The 19,683-nt window shown below is 38.4% G+C and overlaps 1 protein-coding gene across 1 annotated transcript; it reads right to left on the reverse strand.

The window, feature by feature from the left end:
• Positions 1-4,024: 4,024 nt before the first annotated feature.
• LOC120787486 (EF-hand domain-containing protein D2-like) lies at positions 4,025-18,716 on the reverse strand. Its single transcript, XM_040123163.1, has 3 exons — positions 18,548-18,716; positions 18,324-18,458; positions 4,025-4,750 (listed from the first exon to the last, which is right to left on the reverse strand). Exons 1-3 carry the CDS (start codon positions 18,659-18,661, stop codon positions 4,619-4,621), a joined length of 381 nt encoding a protein of 126 aa, XP_039979097.1. The 5' UTR covers positions 18,662-18,716; the 3' UTR covers positions 4,025-4,618.
• Between the last annotated feature and the right edge of the window lie 967 nt (positions 18,717-19,683).

The following is a 19,683-nucleotide window of genomic DNA, read 5'->3' on the forward strand; positions in this document are numbered from 1 at the left end:
AGTAGGTGTTTTTACAGCTGATACGTTGATGTTTTCTTTTTAATGTAAACAATAAGAATGTAATGACACACAATATAGATAATTTATTGCAACAAAAGGATACCTTTTATTGAAAATCAAAAGGTTGTATCAGAGCGTTCTCATTTTTTAATCAGCATACAAGACAGTACAACTGTACATACTAACAAAAAAAGGAAACATTGAAAGAAAAAGAAAAAAATAAAATCAAACCAGAGAAGGAAAACTTACCATATTAGTTAAAAATACCCTCCCTAATAATATTATACAGCCCAGAGAGCACACATTCCCACACAGCTCAATTTGAAGTTTTCACATTCAACGCACTTCACAGTCGGGTTTCTGGACATTGACAGTGAGCTGGGAGGGCACTGCAACAAAATCAGGGAGTGTAGATTTAAAGTTGAGTCCTTAACCTTTCATAGTGATTCTCAGACCAAGTGGATTGGAGAATGAAAAATCATATCCATGACATAATGAATAGTATGATGGAATGTGTACCACAAACAGAATGAAGAGCAAACAGTGACATCGGCCAACAGCTTTCTAAATAACTATATTTCGTCATCATCATTGTTGACACCATTTCCATTAAGAATTTTTTTGCTTTCGAATGAAAAGCTCAACTGGATATAATGACAGTAGTTTAAACATTTGGCACTATTCTAGGAACAATAAGGATATTAAGGAATGTCATAGGAGAATTCAGTAGAAGGATAACAATTTATGGAATCCACTGTGTTTCCAATCAACTCCATGTCTCTATTCTTCATCCTTAATAAGGTGTTTGATTGAATGAAGTTCAAAATAAATAATACTTTTGTTTCCTGTTGCACCTCCACCAAATAATACAGTGTTGGCACAATTCTGGACAAGATCAATAGAGAACCACCAAGGAACAGTGAAAGATTTGCATATATAAATATGGCTCATCTTTTTCCCCCCAAAAGAACGAAAGAAAAGTAATCGTGTTTCTTTTGTATATGTAGGAAATTTGGGGAAATCTGTACCAAAAAAGAAAAAAACAAATCAACAAAATAATCAAAATATTACAGCTAACAGTGTTGTCACAACAGGACATAACGTTTGGGACAGATCACTGTGAAAGTTAATCAAGACCAAAAATAATGAGCCTTATTATACACGCCAGGAAAGACATATGATAGATCTGACAAAACCAAAAAAACAACTACTCACTGACCATCCTACACTTTACACAAGAAAGAAATGTAAAATTCTGAAATCCCCAAAATGTCCTCCCAGCTTTCTGATGAAGTTGCAAACCCCAACTGTGAATTGAGTTGAGTCATCAACAATGAACTGGGAGGATATTTCAAAGAAACCCCTCATCCAAGGTACTGAGTATTTTTCATACTGTGATGAAATATTTGTTTGGGATTAAAATGTGCTTAATAAATGTGGTGTGAAGTCCTGGCATGCATTTCAAGACAGTGCTGTATAAATAGCTGCACTAAGGGATCTTGCATATTATTTTAGATAGTCCAAACCAAAGGTTTATCCCTCATACATTTACAAAGTGGCTCAAAAGCAAACATTTAAGATAACATATCTGTCCTATAAAAGAAATTAACTTGCTCTGTGCCATGATACAAAAATTACAGATCTCAAATTTAGATTATATAAAGTGATAATCCTGAAGATCATATAAAATGTAATATTTGACTGGTATGTAAGAAGCACTCATTCAATAAACATGTGTTTATACCTGATTTTAAATACATGTAGAGCAAGGTCATATGGTTGTGTATCCTATTAGAGCATTCATAAGAATATTTTTCTGATACATAAGATGTCATACAATATGACAGTGTATGGAAAAGTGTTTCACTTTTCATATATTTTTTTTCCTTCTGTTGCTTAGACTCACTTATTTAGACAAAATAATTTGTAAAAGATAAAACAATTTGATCAATTCATTACAATATTTTGGATTATTTAGTGGTTTAGATATGCAGTTTTTACATATGCAGTTTTTCTGCTGCTTGTGCACTACTGACAGGAAATTACTCATGTATTACCTCTACAGCTAACAAGTAGCTAATTCAGGTAGAGCCACAAACAAACCAGCATTAATTCATACTGTTAATGCGTAAACTATTAAAAACATTCAGTAACATTTCTGCAAAGTTTTCACAAAATGCACTGTCACTCTGATCTACTACATGCCCTGTTGCCCTGTCAGTAAATGAGGCAATTTGTTGTTGTCTTTGTTAACGCAAAATGGAAGAAACTAGTGAGCCATACTGAACAAGTAATCACGAGACTAAACCATCTGAGAACTAATGTGAGGAAGTATGTGATTTGATACCAGATATGGAATAATTGTTGAGAAAAGTGAGGCATTTTGGTTTATTTCACGATGATAAAGATGAAGTCATTTACTGAGGGAATTAATGGAGTAATGTTATCTCATAACATATTTAGTGATGAATAGGCTATACGGGTTATAATACAATCAATTCAACCAAATTATGTGTTTGAAATTTTTAAGTGTTTGTTCCTCTTAATTTGTTTGATCTTGATTTTTGAAAATGTGACAGCCATACCAGCTTGTGGTTAACAGGTTTAGCAGTCCCGTATATATTTGTGAAAGTTGAATTTATGTTAAAAACATCACATGCTACTGCTAGATTATCTTTCAAATAAATGCAGTCCATTATCTGTATAATCTATGGTGTAATATTAATTATGCTGATTTGCTTCAGGTTGCTACTGTGCATTAATGAGCACGATCCACCAAACGATCTTCAGGATTAAGACTAAATTTCATAGACAGGAAGATAAAGTTGAATTAAAGTTAACAATTACATCAAGGTTAAATGGACTATCTCTTGATAAAGACACTCACATCAAATGACCAAGTAAGTGCAAAATGTGCAAATCTCTTAGCTAAAAGGATTTACCTGATTACAGAAAATACACAAGCCCCACAAGCTGGATCTCACAACAAGTAAGTTCCCCAGGAAATGAGCTGATTAGCATTTAAAGCTGGCCTCAATTCATGAAAAAGGATTTCACATTAGTCACAATTTTACAGCGAGAGAACAGTGAAAAACGTAAAGCAGTGTAAGCTTTTAAACACCAAGTGGCACTGATCAAACTGTGATAATGGCACATGTGATTATCTGTATTGAACCTCCAGGTTCATCCATGTGAGAGCACATACAGTGTGAACATTTCTTAAAAAAAGAAAAGCCTGGGCCATATTTGCATAGTTTGGCTATAATTCCTATCAGGTATGGAAACATTTTACGAACTTCATTGTTGAGCTCTGGCAAGTCCAAACCACTAAACCATTGATCTGAAAATGAAAACTAAAGTGAACACAGGTGAACTAGGAAGTAGTTCCTGGACCACGTGGACATTTAACTTTCACTCCCAGATGACTTATTTTGATCATTTCAAACTATGTGATGGTTCACGTGGTTTGAGTGCACTCAACACAGTCACTACATTCGCAGATCTTAAAAGTTGGTGAATAAAATGTTAACAGAGCTGAGAGGAATAATGGCCAAAACTTAAGATAGACCCACGTTTCTAAAAGAACCTTATTTCAAAGCTGTCTGTACTTCAGAGATCCCATGATGCTCAAGAATGACCACCACCAACTGCCCTCCCAAACCACAACTACCAAAATCTACTCAATACCCACCCAACCCCATTGTACAAAAATACAGAGCTGTAATTAAAAATGTGAAGCTCAGCTATTTGTTCAACATTTAACACTAACTGAACATTGTGTGATAGATGGATTATATGATTCCAGTGTCACTGTAGATTTAATATGAGCATTCATCACCGGTCTATGCAAATACTAGGAACCAAACACTGGGTCATTTCAGCCACAGTTTACAGATTTGAGATCCACACACAGAAGCAGCTTAGTGTTCAGACTGAAAATAGCCCACAACAAATGGCTGTATTCGTGAATGTGTGTTGTTTCAGGTACAGGTGAGACAATCAAATACAAGTCTGGAAGGCCGAATGGAGTAACAAATGGATTATTTTGAAAGTTTATTAGATGCCAAAACATTGCACAGCTGTTTATTACACTATGTGGTAAGATTTTACCGCTCTGGAAAGTAATAATTTCAATCATAATTTCAACCATGTTTTACTGGAGCCCTCTGCATCAGCACGCCCACTGTGCCAGCACAGTGGGCCACAGAGTTGATATTTGGGTGGAAACTGGTTCTTTGATGTTGCAGACACAGTGGCTAATGACAGATACTGTAAGAATAATTTATTTAGCTCAGTATAGACTGCTCTACTGGGAATCCTGCTATAGTTGCACTAAACTTTTGTTGAACTTGTATTTTTGATACTTGAGGGTGTTACTGAGCTTTAGAGCTAAATATACAAATGAATCATTGATTCTTTATCTATTATCTGCATAAGCATAGACAGTGCTGATTTTTTCATTATGTATCTAGTGATCGGAATGTATGGAACTTTGAGCCTGTGGCTGACTCAGGACTTCCACTGTCTGACATACATGGAGCATTCAACCATACTTATTGACAAAGTAACAGCATCAATACAGCACAAAGTGAAAGGTCCTGAGATGAGAGAGAGGTGGTCACTTGAAAGCTGACTGCAGCTCTTTGAAAGCAGCTCGTCTCTGTTTCTGCTCCTCTGCCTGCTTCTTCTTGGCCTCCTGTTCCTGGCGGATCTCTGCCTCAAATCGGTTGGACTCATTGATGGCCTGGACCTGTCCAACAGGAAAACACACAGTGGTTAGGTAAAGTAGTGCAGCAGGGGTGGAAGTAACAAGGTACATTTACTTTTGTTACTGTAACAAAGTTGTGTTTTTTGTGTACTCGTACTTTTTGGACTATTTTACATATCAGTAATTTCACTCTGACCTAAACATTTTTTTAAATCAAATATTTTACTTCATCACATTTAAAGTTAAAATTGTTGCAGAGTAAAAACAAAAGTCACATGATGAAGTTATGATTAACCGTGTGAGAACGCAACAAATGAAAAAAGCAAAATCAAAAGCTGCAGCAGAGATGACTGGTGAGTCGGCAGCATCATGGTCCATGGCCGCTAGAGGCTAAAGCTCCGTGTTCAGAGAGGAGCCACTCTCAGCTCCCGGTCTACATAAATGTTCTAAATGTCTACATTAATTGCCAGAGGGTCAGGGGGTGTAAGGGGTGCATTTGCACCTGGGCCAGGTCTAACTATACGATAAAATTATGGAGGGTGTCATTATGTGGCCATGATTAGGATTAGCATTGCATTGGCATAGTTAAAAAAGGTTGCATCTACCTTAATTAATCACTGATTAAATGCACCACCTGGTGACCACGGCAAGTGTCTCAAATCAAACACACCTGCCATATTGTATGACCAACAGGTGCATGCTGGTCAGGTGGTCTGTGCACCACTTTTCTGCTGTTCTTGATAATCCCTGTTGTGACTGCAGAGCTCATTCAGCTCAGTGTTGAGGCTGAGTGGACTGGTTACATTTTGCATTGAGAATGAACTGGCAGAGAAGCTGAATTTAAAGCAGATTGTAGAAAACTTTAACAGTGCACAAGACTGTAGAGATAGAACTGATTGTTGTAACTCACTGTACAGAGGAGATCATCATACCACCACTGCGTTGCCTAGCAATGTAGCATTTTGTCTGTGCCGTTTATGAGTTTATGTTGTTTATAAATCTCCGCATTTTCTGCTGCTTTATTCTGCCATTAATTCTATAATAAGTGGCAGGCTATTTGATTTATGTAGCTTAATACTGCTACATCAAGTCTATGGACACCCGCCGTGGTGTTCAAGTGTTCGTATTAATTACAGTAACACCTTTCTGTATAATGCAATACAGCTCAGTAGCATCACACACTACATCCGCCAAAATTATGATATATCCTTACTATCACCATATAACATTCTTTATGCCTCCAATCAGTGTATATTTTAATTGAGTTACTTTGTACTTTTATCTGAGTACATTTTTACAAGTAATTTTACTTCTACTTGAGTAATATTTCTTGTAAGTAACAGTAATTTTATTTGAGTACAATTTTCCAGTACTCTTTCCACCCCTGGAGTGCAGCCACAGTGGAGCTCATCAGCTGAGAGCTGAGAATCAAAACTGAATTTCAAAGACCTGCTGTCTGTAAAGGTAACAGGTAAGTTAGGGTTTGTAAGGAAACTGTATCTTGTGAGTAGCAACAGCATTGTGTGTTGCACCGAGTATCAAAGACTACACATAGTCCCACAATATATAAGACATTTCCTAATTTAAATCAAGAACTACATTTACACAATGCCAATTTGATGTTCAGTGAAGCAGAGGAATGGACTATATTTTTTTAATACATTCCACAAGGCTAAAGGGCAAAGAACTGTGATACAAAAAACAGTGAAAAGGGACTGCCAAGATGGACACAAATGAAGAGGCCCGACTAAAGCCTTGGGGCCGACGAGGGAGGACAGTGCAGAAGCGAATTCGCAGAGTGCTTATGACAATGCTGCTGTCAAAGCTACAGAGCTAGTGATTGTTATGTCAAACATCTGTAATAAAACTGAAGAAAAAGTTGTGGATGTGGCTGTTTCTCTGAGAGGTAAAATTGCTTCATTAAAAGCAGCAAATGACACGGCATTTACTGCACTGAAGGCCCATATGAACACAGAGAATCAAACTCTTAAGGAGCTGGCAGAGTTGGCTAATGGAACCTCCACAGTAATGGAGCTAAAAAACAGAGTTAAACAACTCTTTTGGCAAGTAGAATATTGAAAAGTATGGGGATTTGGAAGGATATTGGAAAAGACAACATCTGAGAGGGCAAAAATATGGACAAAAGATGAGAGATTTTGCTACACAGATGTTAAATGTGAAAGAAACACTAGTGGCCATGCATACAGAGCCCTTCGGTAACACCCAGTGGACAATGAGCTGGCGTCACACTTAATCGTGAGGATTCACTATTGCCATGTATTTGAAGAAATTATACAGAAAGCTATAAATTCCAAGAATCTATTGTATTAAGGACAAAAATTTCAGATCTTCCACCCGCGATGGCCAAACTACATGCAGCATTCACAATGGCAAGGATGTTACTACAAGTGAGAATGAATGGAACTGAGACTGTTCACAGATCCAGAAGAGGCTCTTGTACGTAAAATGTCATTTTAGACACGGTGTTTATGGGGACTAAAAAAAGATTCCTCACAGAATGAAGATGCCCCAAGTGCAACTCTGCGGTAGCAGGACGCTATCATCAGGTCCACACAAGACTTATGTGCATCATACAATCTCCGGATTGTTCTTAAAGAGACTGTTGCCTTATTGATATTTTAGGGAAGGTTTGTTGGTCTTACACCATGTTGCTGGTAGGTCCACCCTTTCTCTGTAAGCTGTGTAGGAACTACGCAAAAACATTGGAACATTGCACAATGCATAGGCTACTTCAGACAACTGTTATGTTTCTCCTTTTTTTTTTTTTTTTACATAACAGTTTAAATGTAATGCAATTACCCGATCAGCCAATCATCTGGCAGGAGTGCAATTCAAAAAATCATGCAGATACAGGTCAGGAGCCTCAGTTAATGTTCATATCAAACATCAGAATGGGGGAAAAATGTGATCTCAGTACCTTTGACCGTGGCATGATTGTTGGTGCCAGACAGGCTGGTTTTAGTATTTCTGAAACTGCTGATCTCCTGGGATTTTCACACACAAAAGTCTGGAGTTTACTCAGAATAGTTCCAAAAACTAATGAGCTGACAGAAAGGCTACGGTAACTCAAACAACCACTCTTTACAACTGTGCTGAGCAGAAAAAAATCTCAGAATGCACAACACATTGAACCTTGAGGCGACAACAGCAAATGACCACATCAGGTTCCATGCTAGTCAGCCAAGAACAGAACTCTGAGGCTGCAGTGGGCACAAGCTCAGCAAAACAGGACTGTTGAAGACTAGAAAAACGTAGCCTTTTCTGATGAATCTGGATTTCTACTGAGGCTTGCAGATGGTAGGGTCAGACTATCCGTTGTCAGCCAAGGCTTTCGGTTTGGTTTGAGGCGATAGTTTTAGGTCTTGTTCAGACTGACAGCCAAAATCTGTTTTTTGGCATATCCAGAGTGATTTTATAAAGTCTGGACAGCTAACAACCATATGAAATGTGATTTTTGCAAATCAGATTTGCCAATTTGGAGGTGGTTTGGAATGTGATTCCAATCGGATCTCTACAGATGCATCTCAGTCTGGATGCTCTGGATTTTGAGTCACTCGCACTGCAATACACAATAACGTCAAATCAAGAGTGATGGTAGCAATGTAGTTACCGATGCCTACGTCGTTATTTCAGCAACTCAGGTTGGTGATGTCTGGATACAAATCTGATCTGATCACTTGCAAATGACAGCGCAGACAGTCTGTCCTGAAGATCTGATTTGAGAAACAAATCTCCTTTGCCTGCAGTCTGAACAAAGCCTTAGTGACTGTGACAGCATCAGTACACTTGCTGATGTAGGCTCCAATCAGTGCTTTCGAAGCAGTCCTGCAGGGCTGAGATAGCCACCTCTGTCCAGACCTTAATCTGACCAATTCTGGAGTGGCTGGAAATTTAAGGTGTGGTCTGTATGCTGGGATTAGCATTATAGATATGGTTTGAATGGCCAAAGCGAGGGCAGAAGAATACTCGGTATGCACGTTTTGTGTCTGTGTAAACAAGATCCAGTGTAATTTCTCCTCTTGTAGCAAACTTGACAGTCTATAAATTTGCATGATTGATTTTGCACTCAGGGCAGGTAGACTGCTACAGTAACAAAAGTGGTGAACCTCCTTGACAGATAGTATAAGTGGCACTTCACAATTGTTGCATGGTCTTTTCTACTCAACAACAGAATTAAAGGACCCTGGGCAGGCAAAGTAAATTAGCATATGGATGCTAGATACTGATAACGAAGAAGGACAGGGGACTAGGAATATCATAACCTTTTTCTCCTGGAAGGTAAATGGGAATAATAAACCAGTGAAAAGGGGTAAAGTGCTGTCACACCTAACCACTGGAGGCCACTGTGATTTTCCTGGAGGAAGCACATTTGAAGAGTGAAGTTCATTGTAAAATCAGTGGCAAGGGGACAGGCCAAATATACTATTCACAGCCAACGGGCAGAGTATTCGAGTTCATTATGTATATACTGGGATTGATTATTTTGTAGTCGATGGCAAACTACTGTCACAAGTCTATAATGCAAATTATCATAACAACATTATACTCTGCACGAGTTGATGCAAATACATAGAAATTGGAGTCCTACCGCCATACTCCTTACAAATCTTAAGTTTTGTCAGTATTTAGAATCACTAATTGCACCGTTGTTTGAGACCCATGATAATAATGAAATATCCCCAGTATTATTGTGGGTGATATTTAAGGCATAAGGGAGAGGATGTATAATCTCTTTTCAGTCATTCCAAAAGAAACAGATACAGCATAATAGAGCAGAACAAGTGGAACTGTATGAGCAAATACATTATTATTAAGTATTAAGTACACCTCCTTATTTGAAGCAAATTTTACTTTGCTAATTAAAACAATTAATAGAATTCTTCTATCTCACTAAAACCTTTTTTAAAAGATTAGTCTTGGTAACTCTCTCTTTCATATGGAATTATAAACCCCGCAGAATTAGAAAAGACCATCTCTGCAAGAGCAGGACTAGTGGAGGGCTACTCATTTAAAAGAAAAAAAAAAGATTCAATACTGGGCCTCTTACGTCCGCCCACTTGCTTACTGGACAGAAGAGACAATGGTACTTTCTGGATGGTTGGAGATCAGGAAACAAACTGGGAAACACTTGAAACTCAGATCACTATCTTTTCTATTATTTATCAACCCTCTCCTTAATTCCTTCATGTATGGATGGGGACTTTGACTCATGGAGAGAATTTGAGATATGAAGAATAGGAGAACTATACATACATATTATAAAAGGGATATTTGTGTTGTTCCAGCAGCTCTAGAAGAAAGACTAAGACACTACCTAAGATAACACATTCCCAGTTTTGAAAAGACAGGACCTGATAAACTAGATTAAGTCAGGAAGAAAATGTTTCTGTTGCTGTTGTGGAAGGAAGATCAACATTAAACACCATTGGACATCATTTGTTACAGAGTAACATTAGCTCTGATTCAGGATTGTCATTCCAATGAATTGGCATGGAATGAGTTTAGAAGTAACAATATTGAGTTCTGTGCGAGTATGAAACTTCCAGTGGTTACGGTTAGGCTGTCTGCATCAATATGTAAATTGGCTAATGGTATGTTAGTGTTGTTTCAGCTGATTCTGGTGTGTTTCCACTGAACTTTAATGCCATGACGTTAAACACTATATAAATATCATGCCACTTATGTTTCTCAGTCAGATAACACAATCCAGTTTAATATAGTAATTCTTACTGCCATAACATTACATCTGAACAACAGTGGTATAACATCCACAGACTTTCAATTTTGGCACTAGTGTACTGAGAATGAGATAAGTCATTGATATCAAGCATTTTAGCTCAAGTGTACTGAGAATGAGATAAGTCATTGATATCAAGCATTTTAGCTCAAAGAGCCATTGATGGGTTTGAGTAAAATGCTGGATGTGGCTCACTTTTTCTTGCATCATTGTTACATTCTGCTGCACTGTTGTGCTGTGAGAAACTTTCGTGTATGTACTGTAGTATGTGGAAACTGGTTAATGCAATGTTGACAGGACCTTTTTGTTTTGAAAAGAGGCTACAGCTTGTGAAAAGTTTGTTTTGTAATTTTCTGTGCCAGCATTATGGCATGATACCAACATGTATGATGCCAGACAGACCCATCTCCAACAGCATCTGTGCTTACACTACTGTCCAAGGAAACGCAAAAAAAACATGTCAGAGGTAAACATTTGTTATAAACATTATATTATAATATGGATAATGTCTGTTAGTGTTTTTCCTGGAAGTTGTCAGGTGAAATCCAAATATCTACTATATCTACTATACAATAAACTCCCCAGTGCAAAATATCTTTCCATCCATCCATTAGCTATACCACTTATCCTTTGAGGGTTGCTGGAGCCAATCGCAGCCAAGAGGCAGGGTATACCCTGGACAGCTCACCAGTCTATCTAAGGGCTGACAAAAAAAGACAAATAACCATTCCCGCCCTGGCTGAACCCAGAATCGTCTTGCTGTGAGGCAACAGTGCGAACCACTGCATGACCATGTCACTCCCCCATGTAAAATATGCAGTCTCAAAGTATGTGGCTTCTTTCAGAGTTATTACAACATCAGCAAAAGTATGATGTCCCCCAGTGTTGGTGAAAATGTTCATTGTTAATAGATGTGGTGTAAAAAAACACACACGCATGCACACGCACACACGCATAGAGCGAAGTCATCAGACTTATCTTTAATTACCTTATGTTTTGAGTCTAGAGAGGCACAGAGGTGGATAATAATTAATTATATTTACTTCTTTACATGTACTCAAGTCAATTCACTTTTTTGGAGTAAATTGTATTTGTTAGAGTAGTTTTGATGCAGCATACTATTTACCATTTATAGTTGAGTAGATTTTTAGTGAAAAATCATTACTTTTACCCCTTTACATTTGGATACATTCATCGTGCTATTCATTTATTACTTTATGCATTCATGCACACTCCATTAAGAGGAAGGTGGTCAGCTGGTCCTAGGTTTGCTGGTGCTCTGTGATCCTACCACAGAAAATGAATGGAGGCAAAATGGTTGCATAATGAATTTTATTAATGTGCCCCTAGGATAAAAGTCAAAATGATTGTGGAAAAGGTAGTGTGGCGATTTGCTTTGACTTTTGGATATGCATGTCATTGTTCCATCGACTGAAAATAATATCCATCTCTCACTTTCTGGCGAGCTACCTTTTGCGCATCTCTAGAGGTCACAGCAATCAAGGGCGACTTGGTCGCATTAGTTTCAATTTTGTTTCTCAACTAACCGGTGTGGTTGATTAATGACAGTTGGTAGGCCAAACAAGTGTGACCAGATTAATGGCATGGTCAAAAGGTATCACTGAGGGCGCCAGGGGTATACCCTTTGTTAATCTTGAGCATTTCATATAGAATGACCCCTTGCTTGTGTTTTTGAATGAAGTTTTCCATCCCACCTGTCAGCGAAGGCATCAGAGTTTATGATGAGACAGGAACTGAAGTGGATGCAGACGTCTTTGAGGAAGTAGCACAGCAGCACAGCAGTGATGTATTTACCACTAGATTTGACAACCGTAAACTTGCTCTCTTTTGATTCCCATTTCTTTCAGCATAGTCCATGGAATGTTGACTAAGACCCAGTAACACTTTTAGGTTCTTAAAAGCCAACAAATGGTAAATGTTTATTTGTTTATTTTGTCTCTCCTCCCTCTCTCTCCTGAACTAAATTTAGGTTCCCAGGGAACAACTTTGTCCAGCTGTTCCCAGGGGATAACTTTGTTTGCAGTCCACTGCTTGACATCGTAATCAATGCAGTGCTGGAACTTTAAGCCTGCGTCTTTGATGATACAGTCATCCTGAAACTTTTAGCTTGCAGCTCTGATAATACAGTCATCCTGTATGAGGATAACAGCCCTTCCAGAAAACAGCAGAAGGCAGATAAAAGAAGGCAGATGCCAAACATGTAAGTAGATGTGGAAAATGTGTTTGTTGTAACAGCTTCCTTTGGGGATTGCCCACATTTTGGTTATTTATTACTATTTTAGGTGTATTTACTGTCAACTGTTTTACTGTCAAGATTTTTTAATTTTTTGATCATATCGGTTTGTCTTCCACTCTGTCCTTTCACAGTCGGTTGAATCTGCTCTGACCAAGAAACCTGGTGGAGATCATACTGTCAAGGAGTACAATCGGACGAAATGTCTGAATGACTCATCACGGCAACGGAGGTTTAATATCATCGTTATAAACATGACTGAAACTCATGGGTAATTCGGATGTCTTGTTTCACACAGAATTTTTCTTCCATACTTGTGTGGAAAACATCAATATTCATTAAGGTCCAATCATTGCTCTGAAACTTATTGCAAGCACTGAAATCTCTGGGGCGCTGCACCGTGCAGCTGTTTAAAATCTGTTGTTCTTACCGCACCTGCAATGAAATTTAACGTGTACAGTACCCCAGAGACACAGAACATCAGCAACAACTCTAGGTGTTTTTCACACTGTATGCAGATAGATTGAGATAAAATTGAAAATCAGCACATCTCTCCTTTAAAAATCTAATTTGAACACCTGTTGGCATAGAAGGCTCTCTAATCTTAAGTCGGATAGTAAATGTAACTGCACTCCAACTTGGAATTGAAACACAGTTACAGATCCAATATTTTAAGTCGATCTTACCATGTTTGAACAGAATATCAAATGAAAAATGACAACCCTATGAATTTATTTTTGTTTGAGTTGGCTGGTGTTTTTACAACAGCAGTGCAATGTATGGAGGCAACAGATAGTCAGATCTTCTAAAGCACACAAATATGTAATCTTTCACTACTGGAAAAAAAATCCAGAACTTGGCCATCTGTCACACTCACACTCACTCTCACTCCCTCACTCTCTCACTCCTCAACTCACTCAATGGCCCATTTGGTAAGCTTTTGGTTTGAGTTGGTTGGCAGATTCTACAAGATAGCAAAGTTTGTTCTAGGTTGAAAATGGCTGGAATTAACTTCTGATGTGTGTATCCTCTTAAATGCCCTTTAAACACATTTTTCAGTGTTATGAGAAATGGTTAAAGTTTACCCTTTTAAATGTATCATGTCTTTTAAGAACAATGTCTTTTCAGCTTTTAAACTGAAAGTGATCTTTAATTGTTATGTAGCATGTGATAAGGGAGCTGTCACACTTGCATCACAAAACCTAAAGAAAAGGAAAACTTGTTTTTGAACTAAACTAAATCTTCTGGGTTAATGTTTTATTTTTATTTTTAATCATTTGGTATTAAGACATGGATATGATCGTGTTTGTTGTTTTTTCCCTCTGCAACATTTTTGTTTTGCTTGTTTTAAGTGTTAGCTGGACATCGTAAATGAAAAAACTGCAAAACACTAAAAAGTAATTATATTGGAAAGGGCATTTTTTTAAAAAGGAGTCCACACAAGTAAATTAGGTTTAACACTGGCAGGAGTCAGTTAAATATATACACAAACGACTTTCTTGTTAATCCCACAGATCAGCACGTTATTTTATTTTAGCAGTTAGCGAGGGCTTCTTTCTCTCCCCCTCTCACTGTCCTGCTCAATGTGTCTTATGTTTAGTCATTCCTCTGCCTCCTTTAGTGAAAATGGTACATGTAATAAATGAAAAACCGAGCCGACTCTCCCTCCAGCTTCTCCCAATCGACTGGAAAGCCATGGTGGCTGGTTGACTGTCCGAAAGAAGCATAGCCCTAAGCAAAAGCCCATGGTTCACCACAGGAACCATGGGCTGAACAGGAAGGAGAGTTGCAGTCCTACACGCGTCTGTGCACTTCCATCAGAGCAGACATCCAAACAAAACCCCATAGACTGTCTTCCCCCTGACCACTTAAATTAATTAAATCAAAAGTAAACAGAAGAGTAGCTATATATAAAAACCTACTTAAAAAAAAGCTGAAAGCAGCATCATTGGGCCCTAACACCATCGTGCATGTCTGGGGTGCTTGCTTGGGATGTTACATGAGATGTTTTACATCTAAGTGACATGCACCACAAGGGATACTTTGTTGAAATTTTGGAGGGGGCGCTATCAAGCCATTTTGCCACTCCGAATCATGAGACCCATATCACATATCAATTTCTGCCACTTCTGATGTGTGTGCCAGGTTTCATGAATATTCAAGGATCCCTAGCCACTCAACAACAACTTGGCTACGAGTTACAACGGTTTTTATTTTCAAGGTAAAAACATTGAAATTTGCCGAGCTGCTAGTGAAACACCGTTCAATGAAAAATCACAATCTTCACAAAAAAGCATCATGAAGTTCTTGAGGCTTTTCTGACCATATTTGAGGTGGATCTCATCAACCCAGTAGGAGGAGCACAACAAAGTATAAAAAATGTATTTTCCAGTAGGTTGCTATATGACTGTAATTGAAAATTGGTATGTAGTTGTCTTCAGGCCAGGACTGTTATCAAACATGTGAAGTCTGGGGAAGATTGGACAATGTATATTGGATTTACAACAACTTTCCATTTCATAGTGAAACATCGAAATTCGCCATGCCGCCATGGACAAGCCATTTAACGAAAACTCAAACGCTTTGCAATTTAGCATCGCAAAGGTCTTTAGACTGCACTCACCAAATCTGAAGTCGATCAGATTCTCTAGGAGGAGTTTGTTAAACCACATCGCCTGGAAAGGGCAAAAACTGTGCGAAAATTGCACAAGTAAATTCAAAATGGCTGACTTACTGTTGGCTTTAGGGTATGGCTCCAGACGGCTATTTTGTAAGTCTTTGGATGTTCCATGTATCTACCGTATTTTGTGCATGTAGGTGAAACAGATTGACGTTTCACCTAAAGATGCTATTTCCTGCGTGGAAGTGTGTGGCTGCAGACATGATGTTTTGCACATTTTATATTATTTCCTGTGTCCAGAATGTTGTGCTAGAGAACATGGACCAAACATGTATTAAGATGTTGTATATCAAGTGTAGACAAGCTCATGAAACCGTTATGTAAATACAATGACGACTTTCATACAAGGCTTACTTCCTGCTGTCAGTAGGTAGCACTATTACTGTGATTCAATATTGGCCGGTAGATGTCTTCAGGCCGGGGCTCTTATTAAAACAAGTGAAATTTGGGAAAGATCTGATGATGTGGATTCAAGTTTTAACAGTTTATGTTTTCATGTCAAAACATTTAAATTGACTGCACTGCCAGGGAAATGTCATTCAATGAAAACTGACAATCTTCACAATAAAGCATCATCAAGGTCTGACGGACAATAAAGTATAAAACATGTAATTTCCTGTCTGTTTGCACATACAGTATTTTAATACAGCCGAAATCCCAATAAAGCTGTTCTCAATTACTTGTTTTTCTATTTCTGTTGTCAGACAACGGAATAAGTATGAAAGAGTGACTGAAACGCGGCCCATTAAGACCACATGTTAATAAGCAGACACTTCCAACCCATTTCCAGGCTGCTGCTCTGCACTGCTAAAATCCCGATTTTATAACCGTTGACATTGTCTGATAAAATCACCAGAGAACAATGGGAGGGAGAGCCTTCGGCTATCAGTCTCTTCTCCTATTAAACCAGCTCCCAGTTTGGGTTTGGGAGGCAGATAACCTGTCTACATTTAAGATTAGACTTAAAACTTTCCTCTTTGATGAATGTTATAGTTAGGGCTGGTTCAGGTGAGCTCTGAACCATCCCTTAGTTATGCTGCTATAGGCCAAGGCTGCTGGGGGAACTCCCCTGACACACCTCTCTCTTTTCTCTCTCTCCCTCCCTCCCTCCCTCCCTCTCTCTCTCTCTCTCTCTCCATGCATTTATATTAAACTACTGCATGTCATTAACTTTGTGTCATCTCTTTTCTATAGTTTGTGCTTTTCCTTTCTGTTCTCTTCTTCCCTGTCCTCATTCTGCAGGTATCTCTGACTCCGTAGCTGCAGGATCTGGATCTGCCAATACTACTCAACACTCATTATCATCATCATTATTAATTATTATTATTATTAATCCATCATTGCTGCTGTTATTATTGATAACATCATTACACGTATACATATCACTGTTATCATTATAACAACCACTCTGACAATGCTTGAATACAACAGTATATACATCTGTTCCTGATCTCTCTCTCTTATCTCTCCCCCACTCCCCACTCTTTCTCCTCTCTCCCCCAATTCTCTCCTCTCAACCCAGTCAATTGAGGCAGAAGGCCATCCACTCTGAGTCCAGTGCTGTCGGAATTGCCCGTGTAGTGTAGTTCCACCTTTGCCTTCACATCAAGTAACATTTAGAAAAGCAGTGTTTGAAGCTTTCCCGGGAACCGCTCATCCAAAAAACTTCACTTTCCTAAGGAATACACCTGCAAAGTTTGAAGTTGATCAGATGAGCAGCTGTTTAAAAACTAGTCTGTGCTGTTGTGTGTTGACCTGCCCTGCGTTACAATCACCCTTCTCCACTTCCATCAAAGTTAGTTTCCTTCAGAGTCACACGTGTCAGTTAGGCATGTCATATGTTCTAATCAGTTTCATTTTTACACAGTTCAAAATTGCTTGAATTTTTTTGTCTGTATGTTCATTGGTTTTCAACACACAGCAAATATTTGTATGCGAATGAAAGTTGTAGACACTTCTTGTTTAATTTTCAGTGGGATTGTGGATGAAATTAGTCCATATAGAAATCATGACCTGCTAACATTAGCTACCATTACTGGCAGAAACTTAACATTACTAAAATCTAAGATGTTGCTTCTTAGCACAACAGGTTGTGTAGCTAAATCAACTTCTGAAGAAGCATGAGAACTGAATAACATTTTATTAACCAGCAACATACAATGTGTGATTCCGCACATGCATGTAGCTCATTAAAAAGGACTTTGCATCAAAACAGTAATGAATTAATTTGTCTATTCATCTGTCTTCCTCATTATCATTTAGGTTTTATTTGTTGATGAAAATTGTAATACATTTCATTGCAGTTTTTTTAAATGTTACTTTTTATTTAGTTTTAAGGCTTGTCTACACAGGCGGTGTTTAAATACGCTTCTATTTTGATTAATACATCTGTCCACACATGCCACGTAGCAAATCACATTTTTTCACATTTCTAACAGCAACCCAAAGTACATTTTTAGGCATTACGTCTATTTTCTTTTGTTGTTGTTTTACCTGTGACTACAGTGACTGTGAATTGGCGGTGGATGCCAAAACAGGATTACCTATGGTCAGTATTGGGCCTGAATGCATCCTGTGTAAATACTGATGGAGCACTGTAGCCGCTTCTGTTCTGCTATAGTGCCGCTTTCACTTAGCAGCCTTTGTTGACATTCTGTTACCCTTGTTTTCATCGTGGAAAAATGGTTGTCATCAAAGTTTCATAGTTTTTGTAGACAAAATTAAGACTGGACTGCATCAGCTGTGGCAGAGATTTTGTAACACAGAACCTGATGCTTCACCTAGAAGTAACTGACTGCATGCATGTTTAATTTTGTGTGCATGTGTGTAGTATACTCTTTTTCTTTCCTAAAACAATTGTGCCAGTGTATTGACTGTAATGAAATGTTTTCTGTGTTTGTTGTCAAGTTTGGAGTCAACTTACTTTGGCTTCAAAGAAGGTCTTGGCTCCTTTGACCCCCTCTGTTGAGACATCGATTTCAGAGAGGCGAGCGAGGACACTGAGGCCGCTGTCCTCTGACAGCTCTCCTGCTGCTGCCTTCCTGAAAATCAGTAGGAACTGAAGAGGACAGAAAGAACAGAGAAAAGTATATAAAAGAAGGAATATCACATCCTCTGACTAATTGTAATCTGGCTTTCTCAATTCACCTCTCTGAAGCTGAGTTTATTGTCAAGGTCCTCGTCCACCTCCTTGATCATGTTCTTCAAGCCGATGTGTGTCTGTGGAGCACCAAGCTTCTCCATCATCAGCTTCAGCTCCATCAGGTCAATGTAGTTGTCTTTCCCAGCATCGTACCTTGACAGAATTATGAAGAAAATTGGTTTCTTAAAGCTTGGCTACACAGCTGAAAGAAAGTAATTTGTATTTGTGGAAAGGAGGCCATTCAGAAGGAGCTGGAGTCAGACATTAGAAACCAAAAACTGGACCAGAAGCTTTCTTGGTATCTGGCGGAAATGATGATACACCACCATTCACCTCCATTGTATTTGAGTGGAGAAGGGAGTGGATAAATACCAGTAGAGTTAATTTCCGCCACTGGAAAAGGGGGCCATTTTTTAAAACTAAGTCACCTTTGTAGTAGACATGTGCAGTAACCTTCCAAATTGGTGCCTTACAGCCAGAGACAACTAAAAATATTGTATATTTCCCTATTGCTCTAAAGCAGAAAATCCTACAATATCCAGTATGCATTACAACCAGTGCCTGCCAGGCTACTCCCAGGTCACTCCTTTTATAGGTGCTTTCCCCACAGTTTCTACTGGTGGTGCTGTCTGTGTTTACGGAAGATAGGCGGGGAACTTGTTTCCCAGGCTAGTGACCGTTTTAGCAGAGATGTTGGCACTGGCCAGCATTTTCTCTCTTTGCCGAGGCTTTTATTCACTTACAAGTTTTTTCACTCATTGTAGAGTCTAGTTGCTTTGTACCAGTGTGTAAGAATAACAAAAACACTTGCACTGGAGTGAGTTGAGATCATAATTAATTTAGCAAGAGCTTCACTGCTGCTTGTGACTGTCTTTCGCTGTTAATGTCCTTGTCCCAACAACCAGAAGTGGCAGGGAAAACATGTAATATAATGTAAGTTTAATATAACTGTACAACTCCAGTTTGCCTTTTCCTAATCATTTATTCCATAAGCACACAACTCTCTCAGATCAACTCTGCATATCACTTTAATTTATAAAGAGATGCAATAATTAAATTAGACCAGGTAACAATAAGAACTAAGAACTTTAGGTTGGGTTATCATGCATAAATAAAAATTGTAGCCAAAGCAATGCATTTA

This window comes from Xiphias gladius, unplaced genomic scaffold, assembly GCF_016859285.1.
Source record: "Xiphias gladius isolate SHS-SW01 ecotype Sanya breed wild unplaced genomic scaffold, ASM1685928v1 HiC_scaffold_1479, whole genome shotgun sequence".
Classification (NCBI taxonomy): Eukaryota; Metazoa; Chordata; class Actinopteri; order Istiophoriformes; family Xiphiidae; genus Xiphias; species Xiphias gladius.